The 17,780-nt window shown below is 37.0% G+C and overlaps 1 protein-coding gene and 1 long non-coding RNA gene across 2 annotated transcripts; both read left to right on the top strand.

The window, feature by feature from the left end:
* Positions 1–1,146: 1,146 nt before the first annotated feature.
* Positions 1,147–15,642, top strand: LOC120415585 (repressor of RNA polymerase III transcription MAF1 homolog). The gene is made up of 3 exons (XM_039577173.2): positions 1,147–2,622; positions 6,467–6,744; positions 11,867–15,642. Exons 1-3 carry the CDS (start codon positions 2,269–2,271, stop codon positions 11,928–11,930), a joined length of 696 nt encoding a protein of 231 aa, XP_039433107.1. The 5' UTR covers positions 1,147–2,268; the 3' UTR covers positions 11,931–15,642.
* LOC128093061 (uncharacterized) lies at positions 6,751–8,685 on the top strand. The gene is made up of 2 exons (XR_008212202.1): positions 6,751–8,238; positions 8,336–8,685. It is a non-coding gene; the product is annotated as an uncharacterized LOC128093061 (long non-coding RNA).
* Positions 15,643–17,780: the final 2,138 nt, after the last annotated feature.

A 17,780-nucleotide genomic window follows, 5' to 3' on the forward strand; every position in this document is an offset into this window, starting at 1 on the left:
TATCTGCCAACAATGCCAGGCGATTCGAAGAAGAAGATCAACAAAAACAAAACGTGCAGTATGGGATTTGACAGCGCGCATTTGCCGAAAGTGCGGCGCGTCGTTCCGAGGCTGGTTTGCCGCGTGTCTTTCTCGGGAATACGGGCAATAAACATTGTAATAGGGCCGAAGCCGAAGTGTAAACAAAGAGTCTATCCTGCTCGTTCCAAATGTAAACATCAACTGACGTGAGCAGGATAGACTCTTTGTTTACACTTCGGCTTCGGTCCATTTACATTGTTTTGCTTGAGTTCATGTTTTGATCCGGTAACAATATTAAGTATTAAATTTGTTAAATTAAATTATTTTTGTTATTTAAATTTATTTCGTCCTACTTTCCGGCAACCCTGCGCATGCTCTCACAAACACAACCTTACTTACACTCAAAAAAATATTCACATTGAAGTTACGTGAAAAGCTATGTGGTTTTTTTTTTTCCACCAGACTATTCACGTTACTTCTACGAGGTGGCCCTAGTAGAAACGGAATTTGATTGACCAGATTATTTCACGTTGATTGTACGTGTTTCACACGTAAACAAGTTTATGTAAATTATAATTACACTGACTTCATTATTATTTCCATTCGAAAAATGAAAAAAAGTGAAAAAAACCAAAATCTACTACTACAAAGTTCATAACGAGAAATTAAAAGTGAGAGTGTGTGCAACATGGAGTTAAACTTTTTGTGCAGTTGCTGTGAAGGTTTCCATGGCACTTCGAAAAGTTTAACTCCATGTTACACGCACACACTCTCACTTTTAATTTCTCGATAACGTTTACTAAAACAAACACGTTTATATCATCGACGTTTCTTTTAGCTTTTAGGTGTGAAACACGTAGAACAAACGTGAAATGATCTGGCCAAGTAAATTCCATTTCTACTAGAGTCTCCTCGTAGAAGTTACGTGAAAACTTCAGTGGAAAAAGACGAAGTTCTTCGTTAAAATACCGCATAGCTTTTTACGTAACTTCAACATGATTTTTTTTTGAGTGCAGGGAAAATCGGGATTACGTGATTTTTCACGTAGCATCAACGTGTGGATTTTTTTGAGTGTTCGAAGCCCAAGCTCGTTTCTCGTTCGTCGACCGTCGATTTTCTCCTCATTACAGTTCAAGCGCTTGCCTAGATCAGTCCTGACGAATTTCTCCCGCAGAAGAAAACAAAAATAGTCCCAATTCGCATGCCCTCTGCCCGTTTAAAGTGCGCCCAAAGTGTAATTTCGTGCATTACGAGTGCTTTGACGAACTGACCGCGTGCGTGAGCCGTGATTTCGTGCGTGAATTTGAGCCAAAAAAAGGCAGCGAAAATGATGGAAAAATATAAGTCCTCTTTGTACGAGTACATGTAGCTGTGCGTGTGCTACCCACTGAGAGTGAGTTGGTGTTCGTGTGAGACCTGAGACAGATTGCGTGTGTTGACAAATATTCCACACTGGGAAAAATAAGTATGCAGATGTTTATTATTATGACTCAACTTGGCTAGCCAAAATCGAAGAAGAAGCAGAAGTTTCTGTGAATGTGAACAGGGAATCAGGAAAACCTGAACCACAGTGCGTGTTTGTGAATAAAGCCCTCTTCCGATTGAGGAAGTGTGAAGGACTTGACTTGCTGTGTTGTGACTACTTTTGGAAGTGGTGCCCTTAGTTGTCGCCCTCAAGGCTTAGAACAGTGACTTAAAGCGAAACATTGGACAAACTCTTCAATCGCGCAGTGAATTTACTTGCTAGCGGTACTTCTAGTTACCGCCCGTTCCGGAGATCGACCCTGATTAAATGTGCCCCCAGCGAACGCAGAATTGCAGCAGCCGCCGAATCGCCAGCACCAAGATATTAAAAAAGAGACTCTGTGTTCACCCCGCCACCATGTTCAGGATCGCGCGCGTCAACAACAGTCTCATAAGTCAGCGGTCCCCCAAGATGGTCAAGTACTCAGCAGTTCCGCAGGTCTTCCCGGCTTTGCCCCATCACTGTTAAGTCCTCAGATCTCCGCTGTGTGGAGGGTCGTTCGTGTGCATCAACCATCATCAGAGCACACCAACTAGCTTAGTTTTGTAAGCCAAAACGGCATCGTTCGAGGGTGTAGAAAATTGTTCAAAATAACATAACAAAACGTATATTAGAAGCTAACTTAACCGTTACATAAGCGCGCAAAGCAAACCAAACATCTCTTCGAAGCTCACCACACTCATCGCCCCAAAACAACACACTTAATCGCCCAACGCCCCAAGATGAAGCTGCTCGAGAGCACCAGCTTCGAGGCGATCAACAACGCGCTGCACATCCAAACCAGCGGCGACAGCGCCGTCATCCACGGCAGAATCGAGTCGTACTCGTGCAAGATGGCCGGCAACGACAAGGCGCTGTACAAGCGCTTCACGTCCGAGCAGGCCCCGACCGACCTGCAGGCCCTGTCGCCGCCCCAAACGCTGCAGGATCTGTCGCCGCAGATCATGCGCAGCTCGCTGTCCGGGGACGAGAGCGGCGCGACTCTGTGCGATACCATTTCGCGCAAGACGCTGTTCTATTTGATCGCGACGCTCAATTCGGCGTTCGAGCCGGACTACGACTTTAGCGATGCGAAGGTGAGTCAAAACAGAAATAGACGAAAAAGTACGGGACGCCGCGGAACAAGCGCAGAGAAAGAGGCTATTTTTAAGGGTGGTGTGTTTGAGCATCATCATTCGTAACATCGAACCTGCAGGGAATGGAAGTAAACAAGCTATGTTTCAACTGGTTTCGATTTTGGTTCTGCTTTTAGGCTGTACTTTATTGTGTGTTTTCCATTTTCCTTTATTTTGGGGTGACTGATAGTGCAGGAATGTGCGCAAGGGAGAGGAAACAAACCGCTAACAAAGACGCTTTTGTGTGAGAATGCCCTGAACAAACTGGAAATTTGGGTAGGGTACGAACAGGATGGTTTTCACTTGTTACAAATGGAACTTTACTGATTTTTTTTTATTGAGATTGTCTATTATTTCGGAGTACTTTCCCATTTTCGAGTTTTCCTTTCCTTACGAAATCATCTCGGAATTTGGAACCTGCATTCACTACAATAAGAAGAACGGGAGACGGCTGAATATGCCTCGTACGAACTCAGTACGGAAGGGAAGATACTTCTCTTAATGGAACGCAGAACGAATATTGCCGGTGACGATGGTTCGGATGTATCATCTGAAGGACAAACGCTACGTGTTGTTTCACGTCATTCCTCATTGTCACTTATTTGATCCAATGAAACAGTAGGTAGCAAGCTGTTTGAAATACTTGGTGCCATTCGATGCCCAAATGAACCTCGGACCGAACTCACACGAAATAGGGAAAAGTTGCCCAAAACCCCCTTCGATTTGCGTAAAACTTGGCCTTAGGGGTCCTTAGGGATAACTTCCCGAAGAAAAGTATTTTTCATCGAAAAAAAAAAACACTAAAAAAGTTTCCAAAACTCTGCCGTTTTCCGTTACTCAACCGTATTTTTTTTTGGAACAGGTAAATTTAAGGGAAATTTAATGTACTTTTCGAATCTTTTTTAACCCGAATAGTTATTTTTTTTTAATTTAGAACATTTTTTTCATTTTAAAATTTCGTATTTTTTCTGACTTTGATGCTGTCAAAGGCAAACTTATGGGAAATTGGACGAGCTTTCCGGTAAAAATATTTTTGAGACTTAAAAATCAAGTCTGTCATATAGAAATTGCCAAAAACCACCAAAAAACCTATTTTTCAACATTTTTGCCTTCCTCACCTTACTGAGGAAAGGCTATAAAATCACTCAGAAAATGAACTTTTTGATTAGACCTTCTAGACCTACCTTCATTTCTAGAGTTTTTTTTTATTGGGTCCTATAAACCTATAAAAGGCAATAGTTTATTGGTCCTTTAAAAAAAAAACTCTGGATTTGTACATATCGACACAGAATCACCAGCTGAGAATGTCTGTGTGTTTGGCTGTATGTAGACATGTGTACCAAATCAATGTCACTAGAATATCTCGTCACTGGCTGAAACGATTTTGACTGTTTTGGCCTCATTCGGTTCCTCTTGAGGTCCCATAAGTCCCTATTGAAATTTATAAGATTCGGTAAAGCACATCAAAAGTTATGCTTAAAAAGCTGCTGCATATAAATTTCACAATTTACAAAAAAGGGTGGTTTTTGCATGGAAACCTGCCATATTATATATTTTTAGAAAGGTTCTGAAATGACCTTTCTTGTGGATTAAGAATTTTCAAGATCTGACTTACCTATCTAAAATTACAAGCAGTTTAAAAAATGGTCTGAATTTACGTAACCTCAAATGGTCGAGTCTGATCACCATGAAAAAGCCGTGTAGAGGGATGCCATTTTCCTCAAAGGCGGTGTCTGTATAATCTTGACAAAAAGTCTGTAGGTAGTCTTTTTTTTTACTCATCACTTATTTTTTTAGGACCTCTTAGGTGCTGCAGGAGAGATCCATAAACTATGTGGACACTTTAGGGGGGTTGGAATCACTCTATAAATGAGAGGAAGGCACCAACCATCTAAAGGTGGATTAAGTAACGTTGTTATTTTAAAACCGCTGTATCTTCACAAGGATTATTGGACATAGGACAATGGTCAATACGGAGAATCGGTTCCCAGTATCGGTTTTTGAAAATTTTGACGTTTAGACCACTTAAAAAAAAACTGTTTTAGTAAATGATTTTTGTATTTTTTTAGGAGAGGCATACCATCCTGCATTTTTTGTGAGTCTTTTTGTTACATCTTATGCTATTTCTTCAAAATATTTGAACAAAAAAAAATCGTGACATCACTTTCAAATTAAATTTTGAAGCACAAAAATTGAAATTTATTTTTCTTTCAGTGTATTTTTTCAGAAAGCTCGTCCAACTAAAGCCCTATGTAAATTTTTATGTACAACGGTTAAAAATACGATTAAAAACAATTTCTGATCACTTTTTTTCATTTTAATGCCAAAAAAAAAATTACAAGACAACATTTTTTCGATGGATTAACTATGGTCCCCTTGGAACGAGCTGTCAAGTAGGACCTTTTCTGTCAAGAAGGGCCGTGAAGTTAATTTTTCAAAATTGAATTAAAAATCGATTTTTAATCCTTTGCGGTTGTTCAAAGGGTCATTGTACTCAGAAAAATAAGCTTTATCGTTGTGAGCAATGATATCACAAATTTAAGCTAGATTTTAGGACCCAATTTCCTACAAGTTTGTCTTTGACCACTTTTTGATACGATGCAACGGCTTTGGGTTACAGTAGTTTTTAATCACAAAATACAAACATATTTAAATAACTTACGCCCTTCTCAAATGTTACTTTTGAGTACAATTGGCTCCATATACACTAAAATGGCTTAATTTAAGTTTCATTGAAATCGGAGAGGGTCGGGTACAAAAGTACCGGATTTGAGATCCAGATCCAGGATCCAGATTTGAGCTGGAATTGCTCTTAAAATTTTATGTTCAAAAAAATTTACAGTTGAGCAACGGAAAATTGCAGAGTTTTGAAATTTTTTTTTGAGTTTTTTTCGATGAAAAATACGCCATCAAATCGGGAGTCCAATTTTACTTAAAAGTCCCTTTGACTCCAAATTTTTACATGTATTTTTTCACATGTTCAAAAATGAAAGGGGTCGTACCGCCCCTCCGTCACGAAATATCAAAAAACGGACCTCGGATTCGTGATCAGATGCAAAAATTACCACTTAGGACAAAATTTAACGGAAATCGAAAAGGGGTCGGGGCAACTGCTGTGTGAGTTGGTGGAGATTGACCCATTTTGCAATACGGATAAACAATCTGTCGAGTTCAGAAATTAATTTCAGTTCAACAAGAGTTTTTTAAGAACTGTCTTTCCGAAAACAAACAAATCACAACCTGTGTTTTTAAACACAGATTGAAGAAAAATACAGTTACTTTCGAAGTTCAGTTCCAAGCACTGGCTTCCCGTTTCACCTTAATACATAGCCCTTTTGAGGGTCATTTCATAAAATCAACCATCTCACATGTATTACAAACCAGCCTAGCTCGAGATGTGCATATTTTCCACTTATTAAAATTACTAAGCGAGAGCGAGCCTTCAACATCCGCCGCTTCGCGGCCGGTGTCTACAGCCAAACCCCATTACACAAATCCAACCAAAGTTGTAAATCGGTACAACACAGACAGCTCACCAACACCAAGCCTCTTTTTTCACTCGAAATTATGACCTGCCGCTGTCTCAAGTGCATTCACCAAAAAACGCACAATCAAAGAGAAGACGAAAAAAAAGAGGTTGAAACTGATTTCACGTCCCATTTACACCGTCCTTCGGCGCTGAAGAGTGTGCGTTGTGTTGATTTTGTGCGTGCCGAAATCAACGCACTCTTAATCGCAAAACTGTCGTATATGATTGGGCGGTGTTCTAATGATTTTTGTTTTTGTTCTACCTTTCAAATTTCAGAGTCACGAGTTTAGCAAGGAACCGTCCCTGCAGTGGGTTCTCAACTCGATCGAGAGCAACCTGTCGGCCGTGGCCGGAGATCAGTACCACAAGATTCGTACCGCGCTGTGGTCCACCATCGAGGACGAGATCTCGCTGAACGATTGCGACATCTACAGCTACAATCCGGACCTCAACTCGGACCCGTTCGGCGAGCCGGGCTGTCTGTGGTCGTTCAACTACTTTTTCTACAACAAAAAGTTGAAGCGCATCGTCTTTTTCACCTGCCGGGCCATCAAGTAAGTGCTTGTTCGTTTTGTTTTTGCTCGCTTTAACTCATTTGTGCAAACTGTTTGTCTTTGGTGGAGAAAAACAAAATTAGTCTAAATCAGAATCAGTTGAGTCTACGAAAACAACTTTTTTGGTCTGTCCTAACATTTCCTCCGTTCGTAATCGAGAGACCGTACAGGCACAACACCAACACCAGCTAACCACCGCCAAGCACTCAGCTGGTTTTACATTCGGATATTAATACCTGGCACAAATACACACTCGCGGAACCGCTTTCTTTCCCGCGGCCCATATAACTCTTTGATTTATTCAAGACCGTCCCCTTCCTCCCCGCCCCTAACTCTAGTCGATCGTCTTTGTCGTTGAACCCTTGACTCGAGCAATGCGAGTGTTCTAATTTTACAACACTCTCCGATGACTGCTTGGAGTGCTTGGCTGTGTGTTTACCAACGCAAAAGCGTCGCAAGTTTCTTTTCGACCGTCAGCAATCAGATGGTTTTGGTCACCCACAAAACAAAATATAAAACTACGCGCGTACTTGTGACGTTCTTGACCTGAGAAACCGAGTGAGGACGGGGTTGTTCGGTATTGGTTGCTTGTTTACTTGAACTTGATGGTGATTTTGGCTACCATTTTACGCAAAATTCTATTGCTTATGGCTAAGAACAGTTGAAAGTCGTTCTACTCTAATTCCGACTCCTTCTTCAGCTCTCATTTTCACTTTTGTTTATTGAAATATCAAAACTGGTTATTTCTAGAGTATGATGAGTCATGGGTTTCCTATGCAGATAGAACCTATTGAAAATTTAATCTAGATTTTCTAGTTATACAATTCATGTTTATTGGTTGACACGAATGCCTAATTATGGTAAAGTGTAAATAATAAACTATAATAATAATAAAATGTTTATTGGAACCTGTTATTATTACAACTAATCCGACCATCGCAATAATTTCGTGCATTTAATTTTTTTGTTTTTTTTTTGTTGGCCCAACCTTTTTTTGGGGCTTTTTCTATGACCCCAGAAGTCATTTTGTGTCATTGGTTTACCCACACGCAGAAAAATTCAGCCTTATCAATTTGATAAATAACATTATCAACATTAATAATTTTTAGTTATTGATTTGATAACCTTGGTTTATCGTGTTGATAAATTTTTAATATCAAAACGATAATGTTTATTGTTAGTTTGATAAATTCAATTATAGCTTGATTTTTCTTGTGCACGTTTTCTCCTGTCATTCGAAACATAAACAAAACAAATGTGGAACCTGTTTCGATGCAAAGCCGCTGTATCCGGAGAATTTGTCCTCGAAACCCGTGAAAACCGTGCGGCGAATCGAGGTCGTTGTCGGCGTCGAGTCAGTCAAAAACGCAGTCTCCTCTGAAGCTACCAAGCGAAAAGTGTACTGGAAGAAGTATATAAAGCCGGGAATGCCACCACCAGCGCTATCCCTGCTGTTGCGGCTTCCAGTAGAAACCGGGAACCTCAAAAGTTAAGGTAAAGGTGGTCACTTTGCAACGGCAAGTCCGCTAGCACCAGAACCGGAGGTAGAGAAAACAGTAACAGAGGAATCTACCTATTTTCATTTTTTCAGATAAATCTCACCCGAGGTACACCTCAGAAGCACTTGGCTGCTATTTGTTGAAGAATCGGTCACTAAGAATGTTCGAGCCAGTTGGTCCACCATGGAGGTGACCCACAGCCTGGAGAGTCGAAACATTCCAGCGCAAAAGGCGGCAATGACCAAAAGCAACCGATTGACCTTTAAAGAGTTTGGTGTATGCGAGATTGTTGGTGAACCAGCGCAGGATGGGAATAACATAATGTACATGTTAAAAACACAAATTTATGTAAATAAATGAAGTTTTTTTAAGCAAAATAAAAATGTTTGAGTTCAATTTTCAGAAGTACAAAAAACGACCTGCGTAATAACGATAAATACAATTTTCATCTTGATAAAACCATTTATAGTTTTAATAAAATGATTTATCAAAATGATAAATAGTTTTATCAATTTGACAAATTTTGCTTTTGACGTTCCATCGATGACGTTTTTCATTTCGATAATTGTTTTGTCAAATTGATAAATTACATTTATCAAATTGATAAGAAAACTTATCAAATTTGATAAAATAAATTATTGGTTGCCAACCGATAATTTTATTTATCGAATTGATGTCAGAAATTTATCGAATTGATAATTCTTTTTTCTGCGTGCATACAAAGCTCGATACAATTTTGGCAGCTGTCCATACAAAAATGGTACGTAAATATTCGAAGATCTGTATCTTTTGAAGGATTTTTCTAATCGGTTTGGTGTTTTCGGCAAAGTTGTAGGTATAATGAGGACTATTTAGAAAAAGATTAGTACATAGAAAACAATTTCTGACTTAAAAAATCATTTCCCTAAACCAGGCCTGCCCAACCTTTTCGGCTAAATTTTCACATTTTTGATCGTCAAAATTACAATTGTTGATTTTTTTATGATTTCTTTGATGGAATCGGTTCTCAGATGACCAGTGAACATAGCTTTGATAAAAGCTTGAAAAAATATTTTTGCAGGTCGTTTTTATGTAAGTTTTAAGTGAAAAATTGGTCCGGCCCGCGGGCCGGATTGATTTTTGACGTAAAATGTAGATAAAAACGACTTGTTTAAATATTTTTTCAAACTTTTGGTAAAGTTCTGTTCACTGGTCATCTGAGAACCGATTCCATGAAAAAATAAACAATTGTAATTTTAACGATCAAAAATGTGAAAATTGAGCCGAAGAGGTTGGGCAGGCCTGCTCTAAACCCACATTTTTTTATTTTTTTTTTATTTGGGAACAAAAACCCGCAACTTTCGAGCAATAGAAAAGCATGGAGAAAAAATAATTGCCACCGAACTACGTTTTATTTTTTTAAATTAAATTTCATCCGAAAAAATGTTTGACACCAGTTTTTAATGAAAAATCAAATTTGCAGATTTTTTACTTAGCAGTTTCAAGATCATCTAAATGTTTAATTTTAACTAAAAAAACAATTTTTCGATTTTTCAAATAGTTTAAAGGTCTATTCTAAAAAAATAGTTGAGAATTTTTAATAAAATTGAAAATTAGACCTTTGGTTGCTGATACACAGCTAATTAAAGGAACAAGAAAACTAGAAAATTTAAGTTTTTTAAGTCTCATACAACCAGCCTTTAATTTTCTGGTTCCAATATCTCAGTAACTAATGGTTCTATTTTCGATGTTAAAAAACGAAACGATACTACTGATCTTTTCGAAAATAAAACTCAAACATTCCAAAAGAACGTAATATTAAATGTTTGACCTTTTGGAAATGTTAGTCTTAATTCCAAATTTTAAAAACATCTTTTTGCGGAAAAATCAGAAAGTTTCTCAAAAAATATTCTCATTTCCTTCTTTTTTATTCGCTGTATTTCAGCAACCAGGGGTCCAATCTTCAATATCTCTTAAGCAATTTTAGTGGAAATTGCCTCAACCATTCGAAAAAAATATTTTTAGAAATGGATAATCATGGACAATATAAAAAAACCTAAAAATAAACATTTTTCAGAAGAAAATTTTAGGCGAATATTGCCACAAAAGGATTTAAGGGGTTACATACATGTAGAAAATCACAAAATTTCATATTACAGAAAAATTATTTAATCCACTTAAAAGATGATTTTCAATCACTCCTGAAAGTTTCATGAAGGTATTTCATGTTTCATGAAGGTGCTAACTTCAAATAGTTATATCTCGGCAATGCTACAACCAAATGTCTTCAAATTTGTTTTGTTAATAGATGAAAAGGAATATGTTAATGCCCTGAAAACAGATTTTGAAAAAAGTTGAAGTGTGTGCTCAAACCAACCTCTGACATTTTTGGCGATTTACATGTATGTAACCCCTTAAAATCAATTTCTATAACTTTTCGTCTGGGGTTTCACAATTCAAAATGTGTAAAGAGATTTAAAAGTATTTATTTAAATAATTACGAACAACATAAATAAGTATTAAGTAGCAATGTATTCTGAATAGTTTACAATCGATTGAAAACGTTCATTTTTGTCATTTTTTACCCTTTCATTTTTTTTTTTTTTTGGGAAGTTTGGAAGAGGGAAGGGACAACAACTTGAAATAAAAGCAATTTTAGTGGTTAGTGTGAGCTCAAACTAAAAAAAGACCCCGTTCGATTGACAACAGTTGGTGTCAAACCATCGGGGTATGTAATAATCCAAAATGTGTCAAAATGTACATGATGCCTTTTAAAATGTTGGCGTCGAAATTGGACCCTGCAAAACAGTGTTTGGAAACAACAAAGTGTCCTGCAGTGAAATACCCGCGAGTGTGGTCATATCACAGTCAATCTTTAATTATATGTTTTCTTTTCTTTTTTGATAATCCTGAGCAGACAGAAATAACTTGGGAATAACATTTTTTGATGTTTGAAAATACTAGGCGAATAACATTTTATGTTATTTATAACAAAATTTGTTATTCGTCGTTATGATTTTTTTGTTATTGGGTTGTTACAAATCTTTGTTATTATTTTTTGTTATTTCAACAACTAATCCGATCACCCCAATAACATTTGGAGTTATTCTTCCATAACAAAAAATGTTATTCCAAAGTTGTTTTAGCTTTTAACCAATATCAGACCAATAACAAATGTTGTTATCATAACATAAACTGTTATTAAACTCTTATGCAAAAATGGATTTTTCAAGAAGATTGGATAACATTTTCTGTTATTTTAACAGTATTTGTTATTGAAATGGCATGAATTTTGTTATTACCGTCTGCCCGGGATACTATAAGTGTTCTTACAACAAACGTCATTGGCTCCAACGAAGCTTGTCAAAATCTTTTCTTAGCATTATTTTTAAGTTTTCTTCAATGTTGTAATTTTGATGAATTCAAATAATCTTTTCTTAGTAAGGAAGGTTTTTTTTAACAAACTGTGAAGGTAATCAAAAATTTAAAAAAGAAATAAATAATTTTATGGGAAATTCTGAATAACTTATATTTTGCATGATTTTAATTACCAAGCTTGCATGGCATTAGACATTAAACAAACTGCGACAAAAATCGCACATTAAAAACAACATTTTTTTCTTTATTCTCTCCCCCTTCTCCAGCTCGGTTTACGCCGACTCCGGCTTTAGCAGCGATTTCGCGATGGAAGATGACGAGTGTTACTAAAATGCGATGATAGCGGGAGCAGCTACAACTTTACTTTTTTTTTGATGAAAACGCATGATTTAATTTTTTTCCAACCACAATTTTAAGAAAGACGGAGCAATTAAGGCGAAGGGATTCTAACACAAACCTGCAAAGTTTTTCCAAGTGAAGGATTTTTTTTCTCTATATTTTTTTTCTTCGTTTAGAGTTAGAGAGTTGTTTGTTTTCTTTGCGAGGGCGAAAAGCCAGACTTTTTTTTGTGCTAAAAATGACACCGAAAAGAAAGGAAAAAGGAAATACTTAACCACCATAGGCTATCAATGTTTGCTAAAGAAAGCACGATTATAATTATTACAGATATATACATAAAGAGTAACAAGTAACAATGGAACAATTTTGAACAATTTTTGTAACACACCACACAGCACAGCACCGTTACGTGAAGGCAGGTGAGAGCTGCGGCGTGAGAATTTACGTAACCGGTGAGTGCGCGATGCTGGCAATGTGTAGCCAACTGGAACAGCAAACGGCGCGGGGGGTGAGGAGCAAACAGTTTTTAGATGTTTAAGGCAAATATAATTAGCGAAAAAAAAAGCAAGGCATGATGCATTGATGACGGCCAGGATATGCACCTCCGGCAATGCAACGTGTGTGCGGGGTGGTGGGCAATGACCCTCTCGATGAAGAATTAAACGTTGAAATTGTATAGAAATCGAAGGCTGCAACACACATCATGCACATGCAATTTACACAAACATATATATATTACAAGGTACATTACAGAAACGCGCGCGCCCGTTTGCGACTGCGATGGAGCGAAATTTGGGGCTTATTCCGGTGTTGTTTTCCACCAAAAAAAAAAAAAAAAAAAACAATAATTGCAAAAAAACGATCCTCGGAAGCGGTTCCAGATTTCGTTCCAGCTCGCGGTCACCAGTTGGTGAGATTGCCCCTGTTTTTGTCTGGCAGAGAGTTGCTTTTCCGAACGCGAAAAGCTTCCCCCCAGTTGGACTCTTCTGGGCGGAACATTCACTGGCAAACATTAACAGTTTAAAAGTACACTCAGTGAGATAGGGCGGTAAAGAACTTCTTGATCCCTTCGAAGCGGGGGGAGCCGCACGTGAGAACTATCTGATTGACTGTACTCTGTGATATTAGCTCGTAGGAAGAAGAGAGAAAACTCGTAGTTTTTAATCGCAAAGTTTTTATGCTTCAAATGGATGTGAAATTTTTCTCTATACTTATACAAATTACAACACAGATTGCTGTTTTCCCCCCACTGATCAAAATTATTAACAAAACTTTTCAATTGCTTTGAAGGAAAACAAAAATCAAAAAACTGCTCAGTTGATCTTGGGTGAACCGGAAAACTCGAAAGATGGCGATGGCACCGCTCAACTCATTTTAAACATCATCATTAGCGATTTCTGAAGTACAAATTACATATTGTGATAGGTAGCTTTAGGAGTAACATTTGCGGGTGTCATTCGCGAAAAGGATTAAGGTTTGGCTCAGCTGAAAAGATTGCTAGAAACGTCCGGTTCACCGTTTAGTAAAAGTTTGAAATTTAAAGCTTAACTTTATTTAATTTTTTACCAGCTAAAACCATTAAGAATCACGAACGAAAAATAAACTATCAATCGAGTAAACTTCAACTTAACCCTAACTCTTACAATAAACTAACAGCTACAGTAAAAGCAATAGAAATCCCGAAAAAGCGAACAGAAATCCCTTAAGAAAAACAAAAAAAAAACATGCAAAAGGCACATCATTTGACAGACCGAAAGCGTTGCCCAAATCGATCCCAACCAACGTGCGTCACGTGCCGAAAAACAAAAACCCCGCGGTTGCGAGATAGTGTTAGTTTGGCGTCGCCGGTAAATAGGGCAACAAGCGGTTATTTCGACACTAGAGGCATCTCCACTTGAAGCAGTAATTTTTTTCTTCAATTTTGTTGAAATGGATGCAAATTTGATGATGTCACATGGAAAAAATGTGTCGCAAAATAAAGGTGCATACGAGCGAATTTTAATTAAATCGCGATTAACTACCCTCGGCGGAGATACCCTAAATTTCGATGAATCGAGTACTGAATAGGTCCAAATCAGGTGTCCTGCTTAGATAGTACCGCTCTTACGGTTAGTTCTGTTGTGCTTTTCGTTGCCACAAATAGGACATCGAGTTGTTATTTCTACTCTATTGGCATCTCCATCTCGAGTAGTTATTTATGTTTCAAACTGAAGAAATCAGTGGCAAATTTGGCTACTAACGTGAAAAAAATTGTATTTTTACGCGTAGCAAAATAAAATCCTAAAAGCATCAAACTTTAATCGTGTCACGATTAACTACCCTCGGTGGAGATGCCCTCAAAGTCGATAAATTTCCCAACCGAACTCAAAATAGGCCCAAATTAGGGTGCCCCGCATAGATAGCAGCGCTCTAACCCCTTAAGCCGCGGCGGCGAACAGAAAGTGAGAAACGATTCAGATAAAACGCAACAAAAAATGAATAAAACTGAATGTCGACAACCTTCCGTGCAGTGCAACACGCCCCGATTGCTTTATCGATATCTCGTGCACCGCGGCCGGCACACGCCGACCGGCGTCCAATTTCACTTTCCGTTTCTCTTTCTCTGTGTGTGTGTTTTCGGTCCAGGCACCTATTCAGTTCGGCTTGATTGACGTGAAAGGAAGGTAAAAGGCATAATGAATATTTGATATAAAAATGCGAAAAAAAAAATGTTTTCTTTAAATTACTTTTGTTTGTTTCAAATTTTGATTTGATACACATTTTAAAAATTTCTAAACAAACAGCTATTTTGTCAAATATTCATCATGCCAAATAAAAAAAAAAAGATGAAAAATTGTAACAGCAAAAAACCTGATCTCATTCAACAAGTTGCAAGTTATTTCCAAGCGTGAATCTTTAGTTTCTCGAAATAACCCAACTTATTGACAAACCAGCAGAAGGTTCCAGTTGCATTCGTCACGTTCAATTTGACCAGCGATTAAGGTGATGCTGACAGCACCGTTGTGGATGTTTAGTACGGCTGAGAATGCCCGTGTGGACGCCGGAGAGATAAGCAAAATGTCCAACTGATAAGCGCCAGTTGTGCGGTGGTTTCGAAAAAGGCGCGAAAGACGCAAGTGACCGGTAGCTCGGGCTGCAACTCATTCGAATTTATCTTTGCCTGTCGATTTTAGGGACTTCCGGTGCAGTTGCGAGGGTGGCGTTTTCGGCAAGCGATTGGTCTGTCTTTGATGTGTCTGGGGCTGTTTAGTTTAGATTTTTTTTTTTAATTTTCGTATTTTTTACTTTTAAGCAAGTTAGTAGTCACTCTTTCTTGAAATATAATTCTCTGTTTAAACTTACGATGATTATCATGACCTATGAATTACAGAAAACAGTGAGTTATACTTCAAGGAAGCGTAACTACACCCACTAACATTGAAGTTGTTCTGAACTGACTGTGCTCAACTCATTTGTGGAGTGGGCATGAACTTATTTCTTTTTTTTTCATGAATTTGATTGCAAACAGTGTAATAAGCAAATAAAAATAACATTATTCAACTTAAACAAGAGTATGTTAAATGCAAGAAAAAATATTACATATGATGTTGTTTCAATGAATATCAAATTCTCTGTAGTAGAAATAATATCTTGTAGAAACGTAAGAAATTACATACATTACATTATCAAATACCTTAAAACCAATAAAAATGCTAAAAAAGCATCGTTTGCCTCTGAATAAAAGAAAAATATCACATCCTTGAAACGTCCCAACATTGTATTTTCCGTTGAAAATATACAGATAAAATCCAGAGCAAAGGAAAATAACACAGGAATTCCCTAATATGGTATTACTTTAGCGAGGGCGAGGGCGAGGGCTACAGAATGAAAATAAAAATCAACCATTTCAATACTAACTTAAGCTATTCTGATTGCTTAAATACCAATATTTGGCAATTTGATAACTAAATTAATCGAGAGAGATAAAATTACTTTCAAGTTATAGAGAAAAATATTATCAGGAATGAGAAAAAAATATTTTTTTTTTCGAAGAGTGCAAAAATTTTGATTTGTTAGAAGTGTTGTTAGGCCGTTGCAAATATTTTTTGAAGTTTATGTCCTTCGCCTCTCGCCAAAGTCGAGAGCTGGGGGGGGGGGGGGGGGTTTAAATTTTAAAAATTGAATTTTCGAGCCATGGTTTCAACATTAGAATGAAAAAAGTGTTTTAAAATGCATAAACTTTGAAAAATATTTGCAACGGCCTTACTGCCAAAAAAAAATGAATTGATTTCCAAAAATATTTGTTTTTTCTTAATAAGAAACGTCGAAATAATGTTCATTAAGAGTGTATTTTACATCCACAAAAATTTAAAAAAAATCCAAAATTTATATCCAAATGATTTTTTTAACGTCTGCTTAACGGATCTGAATATTAATTTTGTTTTGAGTTAAGCTTATTTATTGTTTATTTTGTACTAAACACATATAATTTTTAATCTAGTCATTCATATTTCAAATTTTCCCAAAGATTCATCTGTTATCAAAATAAATTTGAAGACATGTGGTTGCATCGTTGCTGAGATATAGCTATTTGAAATTAGTAGTTTCAAAAAACGGGTGCCGCGATATCTCAAAACTGCTTTGAACAAATCAGCTCAAAATTTTGATGAAGACTCGTTAAACCGGTCCTGTGTGCATGACGAAGGCCGATTTTCAAAAACTTAATTTAAAAAAAAGATAAAAATATTTCTATGTATTTCATATAAAAGAACGTCAGTTTTTGATTTATGTATTTCTAAAAAAAAGCAAAATTTAAAAACCGGGCTTCGTCATGCACACGGAATATGTCTTGGGAGTCTTCACCCCAAATTTCAGCCAATTTGGTCCATCACATCTCGAGATATCGTGGCACCCGTAAATCAACTCCATGTTTAGAGAAAAACGTTCACAAAGTTTGACAGTTCGCTTTGCGCATGGCAAAACTTTAAACTTAAATCGTCTCTTACTCAGTTCAGTCATGAATTATCTTCGTGAAACTTTCAGGAGTAATTGGGTACTGAAGCCCTATGTCAATTTTTATGTACAACGGTAAAAAACAAGATTAAAAACAATTTCTGATCACTTTTTTTTTCATTTTAATGCAAACATTTTTTTTACAAGACAACATTTTTTCGATGGATCAACTATGGTCCCCTTGGAACGAGCTGTCAAGTAGGAGCTTTTCTGTCAAGAAGGACCGCGAGGTTAATTTTTCAAAATTGATTTAAAAATCCATTTTAAACTCTTTGTGGTCGTACAAAGGGTCATTGTACTCAGAAAAATAAGCTTTATCGCTGTAAACAATAATATTAGCAATCTAAGCTTCATTTTAGAACCCAATTGAAAATCATGCTTTTAGTAAATTTAGTAAATTTTCTGTAATTTGAAATTTTGTGATTTTTTACAAGTGTGTAACCCCTTAAATTGAAGAAAATGAACTACACTCAACCCCCGGTGTTTGGTCACTTTTTCGTTTGAGGGTGTCAAAATAAAAAGTGACCCCGTTCGTTTGACAACAATTGTTGTCAAACCATCGGGATTTCAGTGTAGTTAAAAACACAAAAATATAAAAAAAATAAAAAAAAGAGATACATTTTTAATTTTTAAAGTTTATGTCGGCTCCTTCAAATTGGGCCGAATAATCACAAACCAATTTTTTTTTGTTTTAGTTCGGCTTGTTTCTAAATACGTTTCTGAACAAGGTAATCTAGAGTTTAAATTTTCACCGACCTGCCACCCGAGCTACGATGCTATAAAATGGACCAGATACATTTTTTTACTCGATTTAAAATTTCAGAAGTGGGATTTCGGATATTAACTGAT

Source organism: Culex pipiens, chromosome 2 (assembly GCF_016801865.2).
Source record: "Culex pipiens pallens isolate TS chromosome 2, TS_CPP_V2, whole genome shotgun sequence".
NCBI classification, from domain to species: domain Eukaryota; kingdom Metazoa; phylum Arthropoda; class Insecta; order Diptera; family Culicidae; genus Culex; species Culex pipiens.

Bases quoted from the DNA above. Each gene is read 5' to 3' on its own strand.
- LOC120415585 (XM_039577173.2), top strand. From the start codon at position 2,269: ATGAAGCTGCTCGAGAGCACCAGCTTCGAGGCGATCAACAACGCGCTG. The intron at 2,623-6,466 runs GTGAGTCAAAAC...TTCAAATTTCAG, and splicing joins ACGACTTTAGCGATGCGAAG to AGTCACGAGTTTAGCAAGGA. The intron at 6,745-11,866 runs GTAAGTGCTTGT...CCCCTTCTCCAG, and splicing joins TTCACCTGCCGGGCCATCAA to CTCGGTTTACGCCGACTCCG.